At 53.5% G+C, this 24,445-nt stretch overlaps 1 protein-coding gene across 6 annotated transcripts in view; it reads left to right on the plus strand.

The window, feature by feature from the left end:
- The first annotated feature begins 3,782 nt into the window (after positions 1 to 3,782).
- AKAP1 (A-kinase anchoring protein 1) overlaps positions 3,783 to 24,445 on the plus strand; it is a 35,017-nt gene continuing 14,354 nt past the window's right edge. For 4 of the 6 annotated variants that reach the window (XM_060395106.1, XM_042255250.2, XM_060395109.1 and 1 more), the window contains exons 1-2: positions 3,850 to 3,969; positions 22,802 to 24,365. In XM_060395106.1, the coding sequence (XP_060251089.1) occupies positions 22,826 to 24,365 (1,540 nt within the window). In that variant the 5' untranslated portion in view covers positions 3,850 to 3,969; positions 22,802 to 22,825. Of the gene's footprint in view, positions 3,816 to 3,849; positions 3,970 to 20,976; positions 22,116 to 22,801; positions 24,366 to 24,445 lie in introns of those variants that run through there. The other 2 variants (XM_060395108.1, XM_060395107.1) reach the window with 2 other exon arrangements.

Here is a 24,445-nt window from a genome sequence, read left to right on the forward strand (position 1 = left end):
TTGGAGATTGCTTAAAAAACTAGGAATAAAACTACCATATAACCCAACAATCCCACTACTACCCTGAGAAAACCATAGTTCAAAAAGACACAGGTATCCCAGAGTTCACTGAAGCACTATGTACAATATCCAGGTCATGGAAGCAAGCTAGATGTCCATCAACAGAGGAATGGATAAAGAAGCTGTGGTGCATATATACAATGAAATATCATTCAGCCATAAAAAAGAATGAGTTTGAGGCAGTTCCAGTAAGGTAGATGAACCTAGAGGCTGTTATATAGAATGAAGTAAGTCAGAGAGAGAAACACACATATCATATATTAACACATATATACACAGAACCTAGAAAAATGGTACTGATGAGCCGATTTGCGGGGCAGGGATACAGATGCAGACCTGGAGGACAGACTTGGGTACTTAGCAGGGGACGGAGTGGGCAGGATGAATTGAGTGAGTCGCACTGAAACAAATATATCACCATATGTAAAACAAGCAGCTAGTGGAAAGCTGCTGTGTGACACAGGAAGCTCAACCTGGTGTTCTGCGTCAACCTAGAGGGGTGAGAAGGGGTGGGGGATGGCAGGAAGTTTCTAGAGAGAGGGGACACAGGTACATACTTCTGGCTGATTCACTGTTGCATGGCAGAAACCAATACAACATTGTAAAGAAATGATCCTCCAGTTTAAAAAAAAAACAAACTGTCTCTACTTCTGTGCGAATGAGGATGGGGGAGGTTAGAATAAGGTGCTGGGCACAGTGCTGGGCATTAAGTGCTCATTTAAGTATCAGCCGTCAGTGTTTTTACCCGCCACATCTTTCCACTGACTTCTCTGGAAGGAAATAATTTATTCTTTCCTGCAGACACACACCGTCCAGGGCAGAATCAAATGCTCTGTAGTTACAGGAACAGGGAGCAGAATGAAGAGCCAGAGAGGTTAGTTTACTTGTTCATGCAGTTAGACTGAAGGAGGAAAGCCACTCCTTCACTGTATTACCCGTAAAGGAGACAGTTCATGTTTGTTAGCACTGAAAAAGTTCTCTCTGTAGACGCTTCCAGTAGGAAAGGCAAGCATTTCTCATATTCCCCTGGAGAAGGAAATGGTAACCCATTCCAGTATTCTTGCCTGGAGAATCCCATGGACGGAGAAGCCTGCAGTTCACGGGGTCACAAAGAGTCAGGCACGACTGAGCGACTTCACTTTCACTTTCATATTTGTTAGCACTGAAAAAGTTCTCTCTGTAGACACTTCCAGTAGGAAAGGCAGGCATTTCTTAAATAAATGCTCTTGACGTTGGAGAGGTTGCCGGGAAAAGACAATTGACTAATGTTTAACAAGAGTCTCACAAGATGCTGGTTTTGGTTTTTGGTTGTTTGCTTGGCAGAGCTGAGCTGCATGTGGGACTTAAGTTCCCAACCAGAGCCTGAACCCATGCCCCTGCATTGGAAGTGCAGAGTCTTAGACAAGTCTCAGCCACTGGACTGCTTTTGATGAAAGCATGTCTGAGGATGCTTTGATGAAATTCCCCACGGTTAGGTATCAAGCCCTCACTCAGTTTTAGGACAGGCTTAGAAACTTCACAACAAAGACCCAGAACTGAAAGCTGAGTCAAACAAAAAACATTCATGAAAGTGTACGAGATGTAGAAAACCAGAGGGCCACTTTTATAATTTACAGTGATAAAAATCTACCTGTCTGTTGGACCAGAACTTTCCATTGGTGCAACCACAGCTTCTCTCCTTAGACTTAATGGGCCCGAAAGGAAATGAATGATTCTCTGCCCCCAGCTGGGTCAGTTGCACCCACTTCACACCCATAACCCAGGCGAGAGGAGGACTGGCTCCCTCTTCTTTACCGTCCATGACATGAGCCAGCCTTGTCGCTACCACTTCTGAAATCTACCTTGCGTCCAAAGCGTCTCTCTTCTGGTTCACTGCCGTGGCTCTTGCCTCGGGCCACATCATTTTCCATCTGAACCTCTGTACCAGCCTCCCAACTACTCTCACTTTTTCTGTGCCAGTCTTCTTCTAGTCCATCGGTCCCCAACTTTTTTGGCACCCAGGGCTGTTTTCGTGGAAGAGTGCTTTTCCACAAACTGGCGGGGTCGGGCGGCCTTGGTTCCAGGATGATTCAAGTGCGTTACATTTATTGTGCACTTTATTTCTGATCTAATGCCACCGCTGATCCGAAAGGAGGTACCTCTGCAGCCTGGAGGTTGGGGACCCCCTGCTCTAGCCTGTCCTTTCCGCAACTCCCATTTCAAAGCAGAAATGATAGTGTCACTCTCTACTTCATCCTCTTTATGGCTTCCCATTCATTCACTAAACATTTTTACTGAGTGCCCTCTCTGCGCTCTACTCTCAACAATGCCTCCATTCAGGAAAAGAAATAGTATGTAGATTGTGGTAAATGCCGTGAAGAAAAATAAATAAGGTGTGAAGGGACAGGGAATTGCCTGTGTCTGTTTACAGTTATTAAACAGGGTCTCCAAGGAGGGATTCACAGACTTGGTAGGAGGTGAAAGAGGTGAGAGTTGAATTCTGCAGAATATTCCAGTGGGCGGGAATAACTAGTGCAAAGGCACTGGGGTAGAATAGAAGCATGCCCGGGAGCTGAACACTAAAACAAAATCAAAGCTTTATTATGGTTTATAAACTGACCCAGTTCCCTCACCCCCCAAAAAGACCCTTCCCTTGAGAGTCCTCCAAACTTTTCCAGCACTCTCCCCTCCTCACTGCAGTCCATTCACACCAATCTAGCTCGTCAGACACTGTTTCCTGCCACACAGGCAATGTAGCTGCCTCTGCAGGAATACTTCCCAATCCAACTCTTAAGTCCAATTTGCTAGATGCGCTCCTTCTCATCAGGCAGGTTTCAGTTTAAATTTCACCTCAGGCCTTTTTGAACCACAGAAATTAAAATAGGTCTCTTATTACTTCTTTCCTAATTGTTTCCCTCCTGTCCCTAATAACATCATACAATTGGGATTCATATTTACATATATATATGAATTTAGACTTACAACTCAATAGGCAAATATTATCTCATCATTTAAATTTGCATTTGAAAACTAGGGAGGATTAAGCATGTTCATAAGTAATAGTTCTTAACATGATCTTTTTTCACTTCCTGTCCTCACCTCCCTGGCCAGCGGGAACCCGACCCTGTCCACCTGTACGGGGAGTTGGGGGGGGGGCGCAATTTATTTTCCTAAGTTTTCTCTTGGCAAGAATTATTCCAAATCCCAACCGTCTTTAGAGCAAAGTGTGTCACTTCGACATCACGAAATTGTGAAAAGGGGCAAGAGTGACATTTGAGTTGTGACAGGCACTCCCATTATGCAATTACCGTGCAATTATTAAATATCACCAAATCACGTACAATGCAATGATGAATCACACAATACATCTATTTAAGTGAAGGCGAGGGAAGCGCTGCCCATCAGCGGCCCCTCTGCCTGGTCCAGGGGCCTCCCGGTCTCACCAGCCCCGGAGACCGCCCGCGGCCAAGGCGGGCGAAGGCGCGCAGAGCTCGGAGCTTCACCGACGGAAACGCGCGAGAAGCGTCCCAGAGCATCCAGCGCGGCCTGTCTCCCGAGCCCCACCGAGACGACAGCTCATCTCGCGAGAGCACGGGCAGCGCCCGGCGGCGGCGACGGGCGGCGGGCGGCGGGCGGCGGCGGAGCGCTCTAGACCGCGCCCCCTCTGGCGCGGCCGGGAGCGGCGCGCACGCGCAGGGGCGGCGGGCCGGCGTCGGGGCACGAGGGCGGGGGGCGGGGCCTGCGTCGCGCCGCGGGCACGTCGCCGCGCGTCCTCGGTATTTAATGTGTCTGTGTTCCCCCGGCCTGGCCGAGCACGTGGGGGAGCGGCCGGGGCGCTGCGCTGAGGGGCCGCGCGGGAGCGGCGGGGGCCGGGGGCCGGGGGGCGGCGGCGGCGCGAGGACTCTGCACCCTGACGGGGGCCGAGGAGCGGTGAGTGGGGGCCGCCGGTGAACCGGGGAGCACCTGCGGGGGCGCCGTCGGGGCGGCGCTCAGGCGCCCGGGCCGGCGCCGCCTGTCAGGCAGGCCCGCTCCTTCCCGCCGCCCGCGCGCCCCGCCGGGCCCCTCCTGGCGCGCCTCTGGTGGGCGCCGCGGCCGCCCTCGGCAGCCTCGCGGGCCCCGCGCGCGCGTCCCCGTCCCGGGGGGGGCGGGAATCGCGGGCGCGGCGCTCCGTGCGCCTCTCCGCGGCTTAACTTTCCCCGAGCTGCGGCTCACACCCGCCCGGGGCGCGGACGCCAGTGCGTCCCACCCAAGGTCGCCCGGCCTCGCGCGCGTTTCCCTTTCAAAGGTCGCGTGCGCCCGGCCTGCGCCGGGAGAGGCGGCGGCGGCGGGCAGGGCCAGGTGCTCACAAGGGCGCGGGAGTGTCCGAAGGCCCGCGGGCGCCCTTCCCCCGCCTCCTCCGGGGTTGGAGCTGAGCTGGCCACTTCGGAGAGCTCCCCCAACTTCTGGGCTCCCCCGTCGTGCCCCGGGTTTCGCCGCCCCGAGGCCCCGCGGTGGCACACCCGAGCGGGCAGCCCAGCCCCTGGGAGCGGCACGCGGCAAACTCAGGGCACGGGGTCTCGGTCTGCGGGACCGCGAGGCTGAGCTCGGAGATCGGCTGTGCTTGGAACCCTGTTACGGGAGGAGGAAGGTTTAGGGTCCCGGGATCGAAGGCTTGGTGTCTCTCTCGAGGACAGTCTCTCCCAGCCCCCTTACAGGGTGTCCGGGGAGGCGGAGGCGTGCCGTCCCGGGCGCCCGCTGACCTCGCGCCCCGCTCGGCCCGGCGGGAGTACGCTGGTTTCGGGGTCACAGGTCCCAGTGTGCGTGGGCAGGCTTTGGTCTGGATGCCTCGGGGGCGAGCTTTCACCAGCTCTCCTGTTTTGTGCCACCTTGGGTACGCTCGCTCCTATTTCCCACGCGCGGAGGAGGCCCAGAGAAGGACAGGAGCTGTTGGTGGCAGGTGGTGCCCAGTCGACTGGCTGGGAAGACCGCGCGTTTCGCGGTCCCCCTTTCCCGCGGAGATGACGAGGTTGGCGGGCGTCTGCTTGCCCCCTCGTCCTCAGCTAACACCAGCCCGGTGTACATAACTCCAGGTGTCAGAGGAGGCCTCTCAAGCCGTGTCGGGTGTATGGGCAGAGCCCTGAGGTTGAACTAGCTGTCTTTCCCCTGGGGAAGTACAGGCTGTCTGGTGTTTAAATGTATCTCCTGTAGGTTAATCTGGGTTGCTGGACACTCGGTACAGTCATATCTGTTGGTTGGTTTGCTCTCCAGTACCCCCACCTCCTTTGTCGAAATTATTGATCAAGAAACGCCATTCACAAAAAGCTGTCAATTCTGGGAACTAGTAACCTTACCTTGCTGCCATATTCTTGAAACTAAGTCCTTCCCAAATAATTTTCTTCTAAATTCTAGTTAGAAGTTTGAGCTCTTAGCATTCACTGCCCATCCCCTTTGCTCTTAAAGGTACAGAGCATCTTTGAAGTGCAGAGAGGGGAGCATGATGTGCCCGTCTGTCAAATTCCTCTGTTCTTGAAGTTCAAGGGATTCACCTGCTGATGATTTAAGACATTCTTAGCACTGGAGACAAGTGAAGTAGTCTTGGGGGAGCTTTTTTTGACTTGTGTTGAACCTTTCCTCTTTAACTTCTGAACTTCCTTTATGGGTTCTGGGTGATAATTCCTGGGTGTGTGTTTCGTTGAAGAATAGCCTTGGGCTATAGTAGGTTCTCTGGATCCTACAGGTATGCAAATCTTTGAAGCCTTGGTGCCTGTCTGAATTAAATAGGCTCTATTGTCACACGAATTTTCAGGTGATGGCCCCCTGAAGTCGCAGATAACTGATCCCCTCCCAGCCTGTGAGTGAGACTGGTCTACTGTCTAGCTCTTTGTTTGACTATCTGTTCTGCCTTGACTATCTGTTTCTAGGAAGTACTTGGCCACTGCATGGTGTCAGTGAGGATGTCTGTTGAAAGTGACTGCTCAGGTGCCAAGGAGATATATCTCCAGTGTAAGGTTGCTCAGCGTCAATATTTTAAAGTAATTTATTCTGCCTAGTAATGCAAATTATTCTTGGGCGTTGAACCCAGGCCAGGTCAAAATCATCGTTTGTGGGTGTAGGCTAGTTTAAGCTTTTCAGTCTTTCATTCTCAAAACAAATTGAGATAATATTTGTGGGGCGCGGCGCTGTGCCTGGCACGTGTTGGGTACTCACACATAATTTTTTTTTCCCTCCTTCTAAAGAGTCTCTGAGACTGACTTTGTTTCTCTTGAATCTGTTAAGTGACTTGAATATTAATAAAAGGTCTCTATTCCCCAACCTCTCACCTGGAAACTTGGTTGGAAGGAGGAAAAATTGGCTTCCTACACATTGCCTGCCAGCCTCCTGGCTCAAGCCACGTGCCTGGTGAGCTGGTGCTTTCCATCCCATTCTCCCCAAGTGCTTCCTTCCTAATCTTCCCTGTGAGTCTTGAATGAGGGGTCTTCTCTGCAGTGTGGACTGTTGTGCTCTGGTGGGGAAGTTTGGGTGTGAGTTAATGCCTTCACTCTGCTATCTAGGGAGTTTCTCTCCTCTGGGGAGGAGGTTGGTCCTTATGGGCCTCTTAGCTCCTTGAAATTGTCTCATACTATTTGAGTTGCTAATCTGTGTGGGATGTATTTTAATCCCAGAGCTTCATTCCTAGGGCACGTCTTTTCATCTACATCCCTTTCTGGTGTAATGCCTCACGCAGATTTCACCTTTGATTATTAACATCAAGTACTGATTGTGTGTGGCGTTCTCACTGAGCAAACCAGCTGGCCCTCGTACCTAATTTTAAACTTGGGCAGTGCAGAAGAAGCACAGTGCTTTGGGTAGGACAGAGGGGCTGGAGAAGTCACTTGTGGAGACAAGCTAAAATTTAGGGGACGCCTTTTCCTTGATAGTTACTCTGTGAGGTGAGTTACAAGCAGGTGCCTCCCTAATCCTTTAATCCTCACACTTCTGAGTACAGTTGAGGAGGGTGAAGCTGGAGGTCTTTCGGGATTGTTTCAGTGGCAAATAAAAATACAAATTGAAGGATAGAGAAACTGACTAAGTTTGGGTTTGGACTTACACTCAGTCCTCTGGAGGGCTTTTGCGAGGAGAACAAGGGGTCGTCAAGTCCATGGGGTTTTCACCTTTTCTGTCTGTTGCTTCCTAAGCAGATTCTTGCAGTAAAAAGAGTGTGTGTGACGGTTCAGCATTCTGAGGACTGCTTTTAGTCTTAAGGACCTTTCAGGATGTCCTTTTCCTCTCCTGTATGGTTCTAAGTGGTCTTTGTTCTGTTCAATTCTTGCCATCTGAATGTTTCTACAGCTCAGTTTGATAAGTTTGCAGAAGTTGATGCTAAAACTTGCTGTCCCCATCTGGCAGTACAGGCTGGCTGCCTCCGCTTAGCTGGTCCTCACTGAGGCCCATGCACTTGGGAACGGAACAGGGCCCCAGGAAAGTTCGGGAAGTAAAGCTGAGCAGTGCTGAGGGCTTGTTTCATCCCTGAGGGTTTAGCTAACAGGAGTCTTGATTGGGGGTGGCAGGGTGGAGTGGAGGTTGAGGTCTCTACAGCTTTCAAGGCTGAAACCTGGCTGGAGTTCGGGCAGGTCTCCGTTTCTGCAGCTGGGGAAATGAAGTTAGCGTAAAATGCCTTCAGATCGAGCTTCTGGGAGCCCTGGAGTTAGTCTGCCCCTTACAGCTGCTGGGAGGCGGAGTTGCCTGCAGGGTGGGGTATGTTTGGGCCAGGGATGCCAGGATAGTACAAGCCGAAAACTAAAAAAAAGTCAGTCCACTGTTTTAAGTGGATTTGAAGTTCACTTAGCTCTCAGGTGCTACTGTATTAAATGGTTTTATTTTTTCCTGAATCCATCCTTAGGGCTGAGGGTGTAGAGCTGCCTTGTCCTATAGACAGCTACTAGTTATGGGTGGCTAGTTAAATTCAAGCTTTTCACAGCATTAAGGAAAATTTAAGAATTGGCTCCTTGGTGACATTAGCCACATTCCACCTGCTCACGTGGCTTCATGTGGCCCAGGGCTGCGGTACTGGACAGTGCAGGTCAGGAACGTTTTCATCGCCACAGAAAGTTCTGTTGGACAGCACTGGTCTTAGTTCTTTGCCCAACTCTAAAAGCGTCATTGTCTCGCTTTGTAAAGCATCACATGTTTGGCCTTACTCTTCTATATTCTGCAAACCCAACATCTTTGGTGACAAGTTATTTATCAGCTCTCTCCATGGCATGTTCAGATGCAAGTTCCGGTCTGCCAGTTTCGAGGGCAGTGATCAGTTATGAGACAGTTTGAGAGAGGCGTGTAGCAAGGGGTCTGGCGATGGGAGTGAGAAGTGAAGGCGGGGTGCTAAGCGTTTGGAAAGCCATCTTGGCTTGAGAGACTCTTCATCATCGTAAGGTCCTCGCTGCTCCTCCAAGGCCTGTGTCATTGGCCTTGGCCATCCTGTCAGCACGACTGCTGTTTGGTCCTTTAGTCGCCTGGTGGCTTTTACAGGGTCCCAGCGTGGGCCTTTCTAAGCCAGGTTGCGCACACCTTACAGACAAGTGTTATTTTCATTCTGTCCGTGCAGCCGTCTCAGCGGTGGGAAGCCTCTCTTTACCGAAGGCTTCGGGAGAGTTGGTTCCCAGTGGGGATCCCCAAGTCTTGGTGTGGGTCTGGCTCTGGGGAGTGGGCTTTGTTTCCATATGCCCCTCATCTAGTCCTGGGTGTGCTTAGTTTGAACCCTGCTAGACTGGCCTTTGGCATATAATGTGAACTCTTCTCTTGGAGCCTGACAGTAGAAGATTGATACGGCATTTATTGAGCATTTGCTGTATACCTGATAACTTAGAAGGGTTTTTGCACATTATTCCCTTTTTATTCTCTCTCAACCCTATGAAGTTAAGAATTTCTAGTTTTGTGTATGTGGAAGCCAAGGCCCTGCGAAAAGGAAGCTGATTCCAGGACACAGGGCTGGGCTGGGTCGGGCCCTTTCAGGCGCTTTCTTATTAACTGCCCTGTTGTTACCCTTCCATCCTCATCCAGAAAGTGAAACCAGGCTTTTAAAATGTAAATTTATTTATCCCACAAACTGAGTCAGACTGTTAGATCATTCCAGCCTCATTCAGCCCTAGGAGGGAGGTATTTGTATCTCATTTCTTTCAGTGTTATTGTATGGGAAACGGGAGTTAAGGATCTTTAATGCCCTTGTATTTCCAGTGTTTTTATCATCAGAATTATGCAACCATCCAGTGCCTTCAAGCTGTACAATAATGGCAGTGACTAAGAGGAGACAGCCTCCTAAGCGAGGTGGCCCTGCCTTAGGGCCTGGTAAACTGCTCTGAAGACTCTATGGCTTAGTTCAGTCACCTGGCTGAAAAGGCCGTCGTGAAGCCACTCAGTCCTTGGCTAATAATAGTGTGGTCTGTCAGACCTCGCACAGGGTCACAGGACGGTCCCCTGGCCCTCAGCAGGCTGCAGCCCAGAGCAGCTTGGTCCCTGTTGGAGGAGGCTGCCCAGCCCTCTGGCCCAGGCTGCCCCCATCACTTCCCTCCAGCCTTGGCTTGGAGGACAGGTTTCCACCCCCATCCTCCACCCTGTGGATTTCCACCCCACTCACCTCCCCCTTCCTGTCTCTCCAAAGAGAAAGGAGTGGCTTGCCCAGAGCTGCATGGGCTGGGCCTGAGCATAGCCTCCTCGCTTTGTCCTTTGGTTTTGGTGCGGCCGCCTGGCCAGGCATGTGCTGTCGTGCTATTTTTAGCAGGCGGTTCCTTTAGGAGGGCCAAGTGCATGCGGCTTCAGTGTGGGGCAGGTCCTAGCGCCAGAGCCGCCGCCTCTTAATCAGGGAGGAAGGAGAAGAAAGCCCCCTAGAGACCGTGGGGGGGCTGTGGGGGTGGGGGTGGCCACTCCTGAGGTCCCCGGGGCTGCCGCTTCTATCGGGACCTGTGGCAGGGACCCAGCCCTGTCTCCTGGGCAGGCAGACATGTGACCGAGGCAGCCCTCTGAGCTTGTAGGTCAGGACTGCCATCCTGGGGAAGGATGACCCAGTGCCTGGGTTCTGTTTCCACGGGAAGTCACCCAGCCTGAGGACTGGCCACTAAACCGCAGCCTGGAAGCTGGCACCCTCTGGCTTAAGCCAGAAGAAAACCACGAGAGAAGGGGGACGCGTGCCGTTCCCGGGGAGTTCTTCCTGGGGGTCACTGAGGCCCACACGAGAGGAAGAAGGGGGCTGTCCCTCATCGCCCTCCTCCCTCACCCTGCTGCTCCCTCGTTCCTTCTCCCCTGACTCGGAGCTGCCGTCCAGCCCCTCTCCCTGTCTCTGATTAAGGAAGCCTCGGGCCATATAAGGTCCTCTCTTGCCTATGGTTTTTGTTGGCTGGAGAGCAAGATTGTTTTCGCAAAGTCTGATTGAAAAAAGTGGCAAGGGCTTCTGTGGGGCTGCGTGTATGTGTGTGTCTGTCTGTGCCTGTGTCTGTCTGTCCGTCGCTGCCCTCTGTCCCCAGCCCCCCTCTGCAGAGGGGGTCTGGGCCCCCTTATTCTGACAGATTCGTTTGAAGGTGTGAAGGGCTGAGGGTAAGAGCTTAGCTCCAGTTCCCCAAGGGCAATGAGGGGTGTGCCCCCGGGGCTTCCTGGCAGATGAATTTGCTGAGGGAACCTCTTGTCACACCCTGCGCGTCCCTGCTGTGCTACCAGCCGCAGAGGCGCTCTGTCCTGGAGTGGATTCTGCAGTCGGCTTCTGTTTATTAAGAACCTGCAGTCCCGTGGCTCTTGGGGTGCCCTCTCTGGAGGGAGTTGGGTGAGCCTGTTCCCCCAGGACCTTAGCCTTTAGCTCGGTGTCTGCCCAGCGGTGCCAGGAACAGCTCCTCAGGCAGCGGCCCGCAGTCCTGCCCTGCCCTCCGCTTCTGGCTGGCTCTTGAGTCAGCCAGGCTTGTGACTGCCGCAGGACTCTGGCCTGGCTTCTCCCCCTCCTTTCCCATCCTCTCAGGTCTTGGCAGAGCTACTCCTTGCCAGTCACGCTGCTGCCACTTCTGCAGAGACCTTCTCTGACCATGCTCTCTAGAGCTAAAGCTCCCCCTCTCCGGGGTAGGCTTTATCCGGCTTGCCTCAGCCCTGGCTCCTCGTTTAAACTATTCAACACTTTTCTCAGCTCTCCTAGCTGGTTCCGTTCAGGATGCAGTTCAGTTCAGTCACTCAATCATGTCTGACTCTTTGTGACCCCATGGACTGCAGCATGCCAGGCCTCCCTGACCATCACCAACTCCCTGAGTCCACCAAAACCCATGTCCATTGAGTCGGTGATGCCATCCAGCCGTCTCATCCTCTGTCGTCCCCTTCTCCTCCTGCCCTCAATCTTTCTCAGCATCAGGGTCTTTTCAAATGAGTCAGCTCTTTGCATCAGATGGCCAAAGTATTGCAGTTTCAGCTTCAGCATCAGTTGTTGCAGTGAATGTTCAGACTGATTTCCTTTAGAATGGACTGGTTGGATCTCCTTACAGTCCAAGGACTCTCAAGAGTCTTCTCCAACACCACAGTTCAAAAGCATCAATTCTTCAGCACTCAGCTTTCTTCACGGTCCAACTCTCACATCCATATGTGATCACTGGAAAAACCATAGCCTTGACTAGATGGACCTTTGTTGGCAAAGTCATGTCTGCTTTTTAATATGCTGTCTAGGTTGGTCGTAACTTTCCTTCCAGGGAGTAAGCATCTTTTAATTTCATGGCTGCAATCACCATCTGCAGTGATTTTGGAGTTCAAAAAAAAACAAAGTCAGCCCCTGTTTCCCCATCTATTTGCCATGAAGTGATGGGACCAGATGCCATGCTCTTCGTTTTCTGAATGTTGAGCTTTAAGCCAACTTTTTCACTCTCCTCTTTCAGTTTCATCAAGAGGCTCTTTAGTTCTTCACTTTCTGCCATAAGGGTGGCGTCATCTGCATATCTGAGGTTATTGATATTCCTCCCGGCAGTCTTGATTCCAGCTTGTGCTTCTTCCAGCCCAGTGTTTCTCATGATGTGCTCTGCATAGAAGTTTCATAAGCAGGGTGACAGTAAGGATGCACAGGAGAGTGGCTAATCCATTGCCCGGGGGATGCCCAGGCCTCGGCGCTCTGAACTTGTTGAGAGGCTGTGGGTTTCTTACACGCTTTCCCACATCTCTGCAGTGTTATCTTGTTACTTGAAATGTGACTCCCTACCCCTCCCTCCATCTTTGCTCCCTGAGGGCTCCCCCATCTGCAGTGGAACCTGGCTCCCTGTGGGTATTTAATCTTTGTTAAACTGCTGGCTCTGAGGGGTTCTGCTGCCTGAGGCTAGCTTGCCCTCAGTAAGCATGTTCTCTTTCTGATTGTTGCTGTGTGTCAGGGGGCAGTTGGGGATTTCTTGAAGCGAGGTTGCTATCAGTTAGTATTTGAAAATAAAGCAGTCTAAGTTTGCACATAGATGGATTAGCGCTAATACATATTTATCACATAGGTAAAAGTTGTATGGTGATAGAACATCCGCTGTAGTCAACACTTAGGAATGTATCCATTTTTTTATCGTAGGGTTACTTGTAGAAAGAGTCGACTTGACTCTGCTGAGGTCTGAAAGAACAGCCCTTTGCCCAGCGTGCTCGCCCATCTGACCTGACCCCTTCTGGAGGGGGCTGGCCTCCCTCCCGAGTACTTCTGCACAGCAGTCTCTGGGTCTCCTGGGAGTCGGGTCCAGACCTCCGCAGATCCAAACCCGCGCACGTTCACGGCCCTGTAGGGTCTGTCCTCAGGTTCTGAGTCCATGGGTAAGGAGGGCTGGCTCTGTTTCTAAGCAGTGTACTGCTTGCTTTTTTTCCCTTCCTTCCTTTTACAAAGTGTTGTCTGTTTTGTTTTTCTACTCTGGAAGATATGGACTTGGCCCATTCCTAACCATTTCCCGCCCTCATCGTCTCAGTAGAGGGGCAGCTCAGCATTTGGTCACGTTACAGGGTTGTGGTATTTATATTGCCGTGGCTGCAGAGTTCTTGCTTCTCCGAGTTTCCTCTCTGGTCTTCTCCCTTCCTCCTCTTCCCCTAGTTGATTTCCTGTGTTTCTGTAGGTTGGTGCTCTTTGAATCTCTCCAGCCTCTGGCTCTCCCCTGGGCCTTGGCCACAGCAGTCTGCTGGTGGGAAGCTCTCATGCACACCGCGTGCTCAGCATCCCCGGGCCCCTGCGTCCTGGAACCTCCTCCTCCCCTTCTCTTGTGTTGCTTCCTTCCCCTCCTTTCTGGTTTTACTCCTTGTCTTGGTGAGGACACGTGTGAAGGTGGGCAGCCATCCAGAAGCAAGCTGCTCTGAGCACAAGGACAAGCCCCTTTGAAGGCAGGAGTTGGGGCTGTGCGGCTGAAGGCACAGGGTTGGTGGAAAGACGGCAGAGAAAGCCAGGCCCTCGGATCTCTTCTATCAGTCCACCGGCTTCAGACCGGCTTCACTCTCGGAGTAGTTGAAATGAGAGGGGGTCCAGATTTGGGTACCGGGTAGTGGCGGGCATGAAAGTCTGCGTGCTGAACGGGCACCCCGCCCTGCTTGACTGTCTCAGTGCTGCCGTTCGTGCTCATGGCTTCCCGTACCCCGGGACAGTCAAGTTTGGGACATGTGGTGGCCAGATCCACCCCCCCACCTCTCGAGCTGAACTTGTCAATTGGCCAGTGGCAGTACCAGACCAACTGAGGAAGAGGTCACTGGGGGATTTTCCCCTGAAGAAACCTAAAGGCTAGGAAGAGGGCCGTGTTTCTGTCTGGTTCACGTCTGTGCCCCGCTGAACTTTGTACCTTGTTGGCACTAATGAATTTTTTGTTGAGTAGAAATTACCTTATGCACTTGGGTCATTTCTGAGTTGGTCCTGTCGCACTGTCTGCCGTTTGGGAAGTCAGTGTCTTAGCCCTCTGTGCGACTGTTGCCTCTCAGCATCTTTTCTGCTCCCTCTTGCGGGCGTGAGCCGTCCTTCCTGGCTTTCGGGTGAGCTTGCTGTCCCCGCGCACCTGCGTATCTTGGGGCAGTCTTGCGTTCTGGGTCATGGGTGGGAGCTCCGCGTGCCTGGGGGCACTGCCCTGGCACCTGATCTGTCGCCGTCCTCAGAGATCTGTCAGAATTCACTGGTAAAGCAAGAAGGTTGCCAGAAGCCAGGGATGAGGGGCAGGATGGGTGTGACATCGTTGTTCAGGGATGCAGTGGGAAGGTTTTTGTAGGAGATGCTGATTTTATCACCTGAAGCTGAGTGACGCTAGATGGTTGTGGGTTTAGTCAGAGGGGTGGGGGCATTTGGGGTGTTCCTTGCGTGGGTTTCTGAAGTTTTGCAAACTGAAAGTTTAATTTTGAATTGAGCTGGAGGAGGAGGAGGAGGTCTTGATTTGAGACCATGTCCAGATGGGATGTTTTGCTGACTTCTTACTGGAGCTCTGGTACCAGATCCTAAGTTTCTGCTTCAGCAGGAGAAGGCTTCCCTGAGCAGATCCTCTCACCCAGACATTACTGGGAGAAGGCTCCAGTCTCCTGGAGGGCAGCCGGGAAGCGCCCTGTGACTTGTGGGACCGCGGGTCCCGCCAAGGTGGGCAGTGTGGTGGGCTGGCCGTGCTGGCTGCCTGCGGCTGCGCTGGACCATCACAATGGAGGGTGTGGAGGCAGCCTCTCTGTGAGCTAGTGTGGAATCTCTAGGGTGCCGACACGAGTCAGCCCAGCCAGGCCCCCTAAGGATGAAGGTAACAACCCTGTGAGCACGGGCTGGGCGAGACCACCTGCCTGAGGATGGCCGCGGCACTCTGATTGCAGGGCCTCAGTCATGCTGCTGAGGGTCCGCGGCCCAGCGCACCATCATCCCCCACCCTCAGGGGCAGGATCACCCTCTGCCCGGCGAGGTAGGCGCTGGCCGTCGCGGCGTTGATCCGGCCCTTGTTGTCTCCTTCAGGCCCCTGAGGACGCCCTCTAGCACCGCATCTGTGCTCGGGACGCTGGGTCGCCACTCGCTGCACGCAGCTGTTTGGGTTTAAGTTGACATTAAATTTAAGGTTCAGTTCCTCTGTTGCTCTGGTCCCATTTGCGGTGCTCAGGAGCCCCTTGTGACTAAGTGGCCTCCAGTCCTAGCCTGCGATTGCCCCTCGGGGGTGGCCCAGGCCTTGGGTCTTGCCACCTGCTGTGCTTTGGCTGAGTCTCAGCTGCCACAACTTCTTCCTGCCTGCCTTGTCCTCACAGCAGAGGTCACAGAGGTGTCCTCCCCCGCCAGCTTTTGGCTCTGGCTCCCGACTCTTTCTTCTCCTCTCTGCTGCCCCCTTCACCCCCCAGCATGTGTTGGTTTAGAAGCTGTTTCTCTTGTTAGCCCCATTACAACCTAAGGAGATCCTGGCCTTCTTTGAGACAGCCTCCTGGGGGGAGTTCTCTTTGCTACTTCTGAAGTGGGCTCAGCTTGGTGCAGTTCTGTGTGTGAGAGACACCCAGAGTCTTCTGTTGGCATTGTGAGCTTCTGGTGACAGGAAGTTTTTATTTGCATGGTTTAAATGTATGTGCATAACCTCAGCCTGGTGAGTAATTGGGTAAGTGCGTCCTGTACAAATCCAGAGACACCCTGGTAGTCCTATACAAAGACCTCTGTGTGTGACCTTTCCCCAGGGCGGAGGGTGGTGAGGGGGCGGGACGGTGGGGGTGATGTTGGCCCAGCCAGCAGCCTGCTGTTCTGTGAAGGTGGTGGCAGCAAGTGCTGGGTCATGTAGCTATTTCCTGTCCTTGGAAGGGACCCCTTAAGAGGAGAAGCTCCTTAGCCAGGGTTTGATGTGCTGGACACTCTAGAGGTGGGGTGTCTAACGCCCCCTGTTGGTGAACCCCCCAGGACTGTAACACATCATGCTGGAATAAGGGAAGAAACGTTCTGATTTCCACCTGGAGAGTGTAGGACAGTCCATTCAGAACCCAGGAGTGGATCCAGGCCCAAGCCCACACTGGACTTGTCTCTCGGTGTTCCCTCGGCTCTTGCGTTACGATCAGTTCCCCCGCCCCACCCCATCATGAATCACATGCCACTCTTTCTAACAATAACCGCAGCCAAGTTGACTTAGTTACTGGGACCAACACTTGTTTTCTTGTTTAATAAATCTGGAAATTTGCCTTCTTATTTAGCAGAAGGCTCTCGACTGCAGTGACTGGACTGGTCATCAGGCTTGGGGGTGAGACCAGTATTTCTCCAGGGGTAAGCTCTTCTGTGGAGAAGGAAATGGCAACTCACTCCAGTATTCTTGCCTAGAGAAACCTGTGGACGGAGGAGTCTGGTGGGCTGCTGTCCATAGGGTCGCACAGAGTCAGACACGACTGAAGCGATTTAACATGCATGCATGCATTGGAGAAGGAAATGACAATCCGCTCCAGTATTCTTGCCTGGAGAATCCCAGGGACAGAGGAGCTGGTGGGCTGCCGGCTATGGGGTCGCACAGGGTCGGACACCACTGAAGTGACTTAGCAGCAGCAGCAAGCTCTTGTGAGAAGCTGCAGGTGCCTCTGGGAGAAGGAAGAACTCTCTTTAGATCCTAGGGCTGCTGCTGCTGCTAAGTCGCTTCAGTCGTGTCTGACTCTGCGACCCCATAGACAGCAACCCACCAGGCTCCGCCTTCCCTGGGATTCTCCAGGCAAGAACACCGGAGTGGCTTGCCATTTCTTTCTCCAATGCATGAAAGTAAAAAGTGAAAGTGAAGGCGCTCAGTCGTGTCCAACTCCTAGCGACCCCATGGACCACAGCCTACCAGGCTCCTCCATCCACAGGCTTGTCCAGGCAGGAGTACTGGAGTGGGGTGCCATTGCCTTCTCTGCAGATCCTGGGGAGTCCAAGTGAACGCTGCAGTCTTGGGCTGTGGCACGTGCCCGCCTTGGGCTCTGTGTGACCACTGGGAAGCCAGCCAGCCTGCATCTATTCCCTAGCAAATGGACCTGCTAAAAATAAACAGGCAGCTATTCAGTTCCACCAGATTCAAAATAGCCAGACCGTCCTCCCCACCAGTGTTAAGGTCCCTTCTGCATTCTTCTGTGAGGCTGTTTCCAAGGGGAGGCAGTGTCCTTGGCTTCCCGGATAGGAGGCCCTAGGGGAGGAACCTGCCTTCCCAGTGAGTGAGTGTGAAGGCCGCTAGACCTACAGTGCTAAATGCCACTTGTATCCTCAAAGGTTCAGGTTAAAACAGCAAGTCACACATGCACAGAGCCAGGGCCCAGAGAAGGAAGGTAGCGGTGGGCCGGCGGAGGCTGCGGAGCGTGTCTGTATCTGTGTGCGTGTGTGTCCGTGTGCAGGTGGCCGGTGTTCAGGAGAGGCTGGCGCTTCCTACACCACCTGTCCGGGCCTGTCAGGCCTTGTGAAGCAGGGAAAATCGGCACCTCACTGATTCACAAGTCCATCCAAGTGACATTAGCTCAGGTAGGGCCCTTCCAAACTGAAGAGCCAAGGAAGTGAGGGACAGTTCTTGACTTGTGGGAAGTGGGGCTCCCTGTGAGGTGCCCCAGGCCGCCGTGCCCTTGGTGAGACCCACTTGCCTCCTGAGCGCGCTGCCTTTGGGTGGAGTGGCTGCTGGCCCACGGGCTGCTGGCCCTGGTCCCAGTGCCCTAGCTGCTCTGCGCCCCGCTCCTGTCTGGGGGTCTGCTCGCTCTGAACTCAGGAGCCGGGAGCGGTTCCTGCAGGGGACGGGGCAGTGCAGGGCCAGGTGCTGCTGCTCACATGGAAGCCGTGGCTCCTTGGCTCGAGGGCCCGGGTGAGTGGTGGGCGCTGGGGCTCCGCTGGGACATCCCCGGTCCTGTGGGGCGGGTAGCGTTGCTTCACGGGAGCAGCGTTTCCCGCCTTCTCTGAGTCTGGCTTGGCAACGTAGAAAGTGTTTCCTGAGCTGTCATTAACTGAGTGGCCTCTTGGGCTGGGTGGGGCTATAGGTGGTGACTCTGGCTGGGAGCTTGGGCCGCAGTGTGTGCGGACCCAGCTGGGCTGGAGGGTGAGGTGGGCAGGTGGCAGTGGTGTCCCTGAAGGACAGAGTAGCAGGCACGTGGCGCCTGTCGTGGCCCCAGTCTGCACCAGGAAGGAGCAGAATGGGGAGGCGGCAGGGGAGGCCTGGCACGGGGCGGGTTGTGGTGTGCGTGTCCAGGGTGCAGGACCAAAGCTCGACGGGGGTCTGTGTCTGACCTCTGCCTCATGGTAGCACAGATCTGATCCAGGAGTGGGGCGGGGCCTGCAGGAGAGCAGACCCCTGCCATCAGCTTCAGTTCCAAGGGAGTGGGGAGTGGGTTCTCCCAGCTGTTTTGAGAAGCAGTTTGTATCTTGGATAGCAGCTCCCCACTTATACCCTAATTTTCAAGACTGTAAAAGTTGGGCCCCTGGTATGTAAAGTGAGGAGACTGCCCACTCTGAGTTGTTAAGACGTAGGATTCTTTTTTTTTTTTTTTTTTAAGATGTAGGATTCTTTTTCTTCCTCTCCGTCCCATTCCATTTAATCTCCTACCTGGGAGTAGAGAATGGCTAGAATATGACGGGAATCACAGCTATGAACTTTGGGATTGCCGAATTAATGAAGAAGTAGAATATGAATTTGCTGATGAGAAGAAAACCTGGGTTCATACCCCAGCCCCAGAGTCCCACTTCTTGTTGCATGCGATCTGTTGGGTGGGACTTGATCTGATAACAGGCCAGGGACGGACTGCCTTATCCTGAGTACCCCCTTCCCCCCTAACCTGTTTTCTTTCTTAAATTTCATTTTTTAAATTTTTTATGTGAAAGACATTGAACACAAAGCAATTCTCCTTAATCTCTCACCTTTTGGGGGGTGTGCGCAGGTTGTTAGGGAACAGTGATTCCCCAACTTGACTGCACATTGAAATCCCCTGGGTTGATTAAAAAACAAAACCTGACGTCCAAGTCTCACCCTGAGATTCTGATTTAATTGATCTGGGTGCCACCTTGGGGTTTTAAAGCTTCCCAAATGATACCAACAGGCAGCCAAGTTGGAGAATCTCTGTTAAAGAAGTTTAAAATTCTCTTCCTGAAAGAAAGAAGACTGTCTCTACTTACAGATAAGGATAAATAAATAGACAAGTCTGGGAAGATTTGCAGGATGCAAGGTCAATGTACAAACCTCCCCCTTCCACAACCGAGAGGCCTGATGTGGCTCTTCCCCAGGCCTTCCTTGAGATGATGTGAACGTGGTCACACAGGCACAGTGGTCTGCAGCGTTTGTTTTCTGTATCGTGGCAATTTTCCCATGTCAGTCCACGAGATCAGCTTCCTTCTCCAAAACTGGCATATGCGTGGGTTCTGCAATACATTTAGCAGTCATTCCTCCGAGTTTTGCTTCAAATGATACCCCAGTGAACGTTCTTTTTTATAACCTTTTATTTTATATTGGAGTATAGATGATTAACAAGCAATGTTGTAATAGTTTCAGTTGAACAACTGTGAAGAGTCCGCCATTCATATACATGTATCCGTTCTCTCCCAAACGCCCCTCCCATCCAGGCTGCCATATAGCATTGAGCAGAATTCCATGTGCTATACAGGAGGTCCTTGTTGGTTATCCATTTAAAATAGAGCAGTGTGTATATGTCGATCCCAAACTCCCTAACTATCCCTTCCTCCCACCCTTCCCCCCGCAACAACCCTGAGTTCCCAGTGAACATTCTTAATACGTACGGACGTCTGCCTGTGTGTTTTTTTTTTTTTTTAAGGAAAGATTCTGGGTGTGGGATTTGGGCATCATAGGGTAGGATCTTTAAGTTTTAAGAGAAGTACAGACTTCTTTCCTTGTTCTATACGATGCCTTGTTTGCGCACACCCTTGGGTTCTGGATTTAATGTGGATAGACCCAAGTTCAGCCCCTTGAGGTGTTTTGACCTTTAGGATGGTAATATGTATTCCAAACCAGGTAGTTGAGGATTAAGCGATGCAGGGGAAAGCATCTGGTGAGGTTGTGTTTGGAGCTGAAGCTCCAAGGTGGCATCTCTGAAGCTCTCTGCCTGAAGGGATTGACAGTCTCCTGAGCCCCAGCCGTTGCTCAGCTTCGCTTTCGTGTTTTCCAGTCCCAGTGCTTCGTCTTTGAATATTAGCAAGGAGGCTTCTCTTTAGAGACACGGGGGTTTCTGGAAATGACCGGTCCCCAGCCCCTTCCCTTCGGAGCAGAACACTCTTTCCTGGAGCCCTTCCCCGGCTGCCATGTGCGGGGGAATCCTTGGTGGTCCTGTTAAATGGCAGCGTGTGATTCAGTGGGCCTGGGGTGGGCAGCAGGTTCTCAGGTGATGCTCAGTGCTTCTGGTCCATAGACTACACTTTGAGAAGCAAAGTTTCCAGGCCTGTTTTTGCAGTGGTTGAACTTTCTTTGCCTTGGCTGAACATTAAAACCACCTAGGAAGCCAGAGCAAGCTCTGGGATTTCCAGAGTGCACTGATGTAGATAAATCCAGCTAGTTGTTGTCTAGTCACTGAGTTGTGTCTGTCTCTTTGTAACCCTGTGGACTGTAGCCTGCCAGGCTCCTTTGTCCTTGGGATTTCCCACACAGGAATACTGGAGTGGGTTGCCGTTTCCTTCTCTAGGCGATCTTCCTGTCCCAAGGATTGTGAGCCCACATCTCCTGCTTCTCAGGTGGATTCTTAACTGCTGAGGCACGGTTCAGTGCAGTTCAGTTCAGTTCAGTCCAGTTCAGTCCAGTTCAGTTCAGTTCAGTCCAGTTCAGTCCAGTTCAGTTCAGTTGCTCAGTCGTGTCCAACTCTTTGCGACCCCATGAATCGCAGCACGCCAGGCCTCCCTGTCCATCACCATCTCCCGGAGTACACTCAGACTCACGTCCATCGAGTCCGTGATGCCATCCAGCCATCTCATCCTCTGTCGTCCTCTTCTCCTCCTGCCCCCAATCCCTCCCAGCATCAGAGTCTTTTCCAATGAGTCAACTCTTCGCATGAGGTGGCCAAAGTACTGGAGTTTCAGCTTTAGCATCATTCCTTCCAAAGAAATCCCAGGGCTGATCTCCTTCAGAATGGACTGGTTGGATCTCCTTGCAGTCCAAGGGGCTCTCAAGAGTCTTCTCCAACACCACAGTTCAAAAGCATCAGTTCTTCGGTGCTCAGCCTTCTTCACAGTCCAACTCGCACATCCATACATGACCACAGGAAAAACCATAGCCTTGACTAGACGGACCTTAGTCAGCAAAGTAATGTCTCTGCTTTTGAATATGCTATCTAGGTTGGTCATAACTTTCCTTCCAAGGAGTGAGCGTCTTTTAATTTCATGGCTGCAGTCACCATCTGCAGTGATATTGGAGCCCCAAAAATGAAATCTGACACTGTTTCCACTCTTTCCCCATCTATTTCCCGTGAAGTGATGGGATCGGATGCCATGATCTTCGTTTTCTGAATGTTGAGCTTTAAGCCAACTTCTTCACTCTCCACTTTCACTTTCATCAAGAGGCTTTTTAGTTCCTCTTCATTTTATGCCATAAGGGTGGTGTCATCTGCATATCTGAGGTTATTGATATTTCTCCCAGCAATCTTGATTCCAGCTTGTGTTTCTTTCAGCCCAGCGTTTCTCATGATGTACTCTGCATAGAAGTTAAATAAGCAGGGTGACAATATACAGCCTTGACGTACTCCTGTTCCTATTTGGAACCAGTCTGTTGTTCCATGTCCAGTTCTAACTGTTGCTTCCTGACCTGCATACAGGTTTCTCAAGAGGCAGGTCAGGTGGTCTGGTATTCCCATCTCTCTCTGGGGAAGCCCAAATTAAACTAGTCCAAATTTAACAATTAAAGAATTGTTAAAGCATTCACTTATATCCACAACAAAGCACAAACCACATTAAGGAATAATTCACCATAACAGTGGAGGATTTTTTGTTCTAAGAATTGTCACTTTTGCAGACAAAATAAAGTTTGCTGGTCGGGAGGCAGTGCATGCAGGTGTCTTGTAGAGCACGTCAGTCACGCACCTCTCATGAGAGCTGACCCTGCTTTACCAGCATCTCATGTATGTCTCACCTGGCCTTACACCAGCTGTTCCTTACAAAGCGTGTCCCCATCTTACAGGTGGAGAAAGCTGTTTCCTGTCTCTTGTCTGCTGCCTTCTTCTGGGCTCTTATTCCTCTTGGCCTGGATCTGACGGACTAGGTATTCAGCTTCCTTTCGTTTGACATGCTCCTGTAATAAGCTAGAAGCACAGTTTGGGAGTGTGTGTTCCTTGCAAACCAAAGCTGGTTCTCTGTTGACCGCAGAACAAAGCGCAGCCTCTGCAGTGGGTGCAAGAGCCGCATTGAACCCGCGGAACAGCTTGACTCTCAAACGACTTGATTTCCACAGCCCTGTGTGTGTTGCTGGTCCCTCGCCTTGGGGCACCCCCCATCCCTTGAAAAATCTCACTCATCCTTTGTTCTGACTCAATTGTGGCGTAACTACTCTTTCCTTGGCTGGTGATTTGGGGGATGCTTGCCCGGGACATGTCCACGTGGATTTCCATGGGTATTTAAAAGTGCTCCAATACCACCTGAATAGAAGTGTTTACTGGGAGTTTAGAGAATGAAAACAGCTAGTCCCTTGGCAGGGGGAACCTAGGGAGAATTGGGCATCAAGAGGTGATGCAGGAAAGGATCTGGTTTCAGGAGCTGGCTCAGTGTGTTTCAGGGGAGTGTGCCTGGATGAGCGGGCAGCAGGCCGGGGGCAGTGCCTCCACCACCACCCCCGCGTGGGTCACAGGCCGGGGTGTGCCTGGAGGGAAGGCCGCGCCTTCCTGGGCAGTGAGTCCCATCAGGAGCCCTCACCAGCTCTCACGGCTCCCCCTTGCTCTCCTCTCCCCACAGGTGTAACTGCTCCACGCCTCCAGGATGACGATCCAGTTCCGCTCACTCTTCCCCCTGGCCCTGCCTGGAGTGCTGGCGCTCCTCGGCTGGTGGTGGTTTTTCTCCCGTAAAAAAGAGCCCCTCGACAGCCACGACAGAGCAGCGGAGGCCGGTGCGGTGGCGCTGCGGGCCGGCCCTGCGGCCCAGGAGGCGCTCGCAGCAGAAGACGCGCGGCCTGGAGTAGCCAGCCCGCCGCCCGAGACGGAGCTGTGCGGCAGCGGCAGGCCCTCGCCGGAGCCGCCGGCCCTGTTGCGGGCACACCCGGCGTGCCGGAGGTCCGAGTCCTCGGGCAGCCTTCCCAACCCCGCGGACACGAGACTCCGCCCGGGAGCGCGCAAGGAGGTGGAGCTCGCCCTTGCGGGCGACGAAGCCAAGGCTGTCCCTCTGGAGTGTCCTCTGCCAGCTCCCAAGGGCCTTCCGTTCCCCCACGAGGCAGTCGAAGTGTGTAAGCGAGAGGCCGTGCTGGGCCGGCCGGGGGGACGGGGCCTCCAGGGCCAGCCTGCAGCCCCCGTGGAAAAACCGTGCATCGGAGAGAAGGCCCGGGAGACAGGGGGCGCCGAAGGCACCGGGGACGCGGTGCTGGGAGAGAACGTGCTGGAGGAAGGGCCGGCGGCCTGGGAGCCAGCCCCCGAGTTAGAGTTACAGAGTGGCCGGGCGGCCGGAGCGGGAGAGAAGGGCCCGGGCTGCCCGCTGGATGAGGCTGTGGCGGAGGCGGTGCCGGAGGAGACGCTGGCGCCGAGGGGCCAGGCGGGCCGAGCCTGGGATGGAGCCTTTCCCCAGGAGCAGGGCGGGGAGGAGACCTGGGACAGAAGCGAGAAGATCGAGCAGGCTGCCTTCCAGATCATCTCCAAAGTGATCCTGGAGGCCACTGAGGAGGTGCTGGCCACCACCATGGGCAGGATTGCGGGCAGGGTGTGTCAGGCCTCAGCCGCCCAGCCCCAGGGGCCGGAGGAGGAGAGCTGTGCCCCCGCCAGCCAGAAAACCCCCCTGGGCCTGGAGGCCTCGGAGCCCACCCTGGCTGAGGCGGAGGCACCCGTGAGTCTGGGGGACACGGCCGTCCCCTCCGCAGAGCCTCCGGCAGGGGACCTGCCAGCACCAAAGACCTACGTGAGCTGCCTGAGCAGCCCTCTGTCCAGCCCCACCAAGGACAGGAAGCCAAAGAACTCTGCACACCACATCTCCCTGGCCCCCTGCCCTCCGCCGGCTGCCCCCCTCCGAGAGTTCCTGGACAAGGCAGGCGGCCCCGGGGAAGAGGCCACCCGTGTCCCCTGCGTGTCTGACGGCGGCCAGGCTGTCCCTGGAGGGGACAGTGCTGTCGCCTCCGGGCAGCACTCAGATTCTGCCAGCAACTCGGGGCTTGAAGACTGTTGTCCGGAGACTGCCCCCAGCCCCAGGGGCGAGGCCGCCACCCCACCGCTGCCTGAAAGTACTGTGCCCGTCAGCAATGGGGTGCTGAAGGGGGAGCTGTCGGACTTGGGGACCGAGGACGGATGGACTGTGGACGCGGAAGCAGACCATTCGGGAGGTAGGCGGGCCTGGGGTGTCCCCTCACTCGGCTGGGAGAGGGGCTAGTCCGCCGCTGCTGCCTCTGCAGCCGCGGCGCTC

The sequence above is a fragment of the Ovis aries genome, chromosome 11 (assembly GCF_016772045.2).
Source record: "Ovis aries strain OAR_USU_Benz2616 breed Rambouillet chromosome 11, ARS-UI_Ramb_v3.0, whole genome shotgun sequence".
Lineage (NCBI taxonomy): Eukaryota > Metazoa > Chordata > Mammalia > Artiodactyla > Bovidae > Ovis > Ovis aries.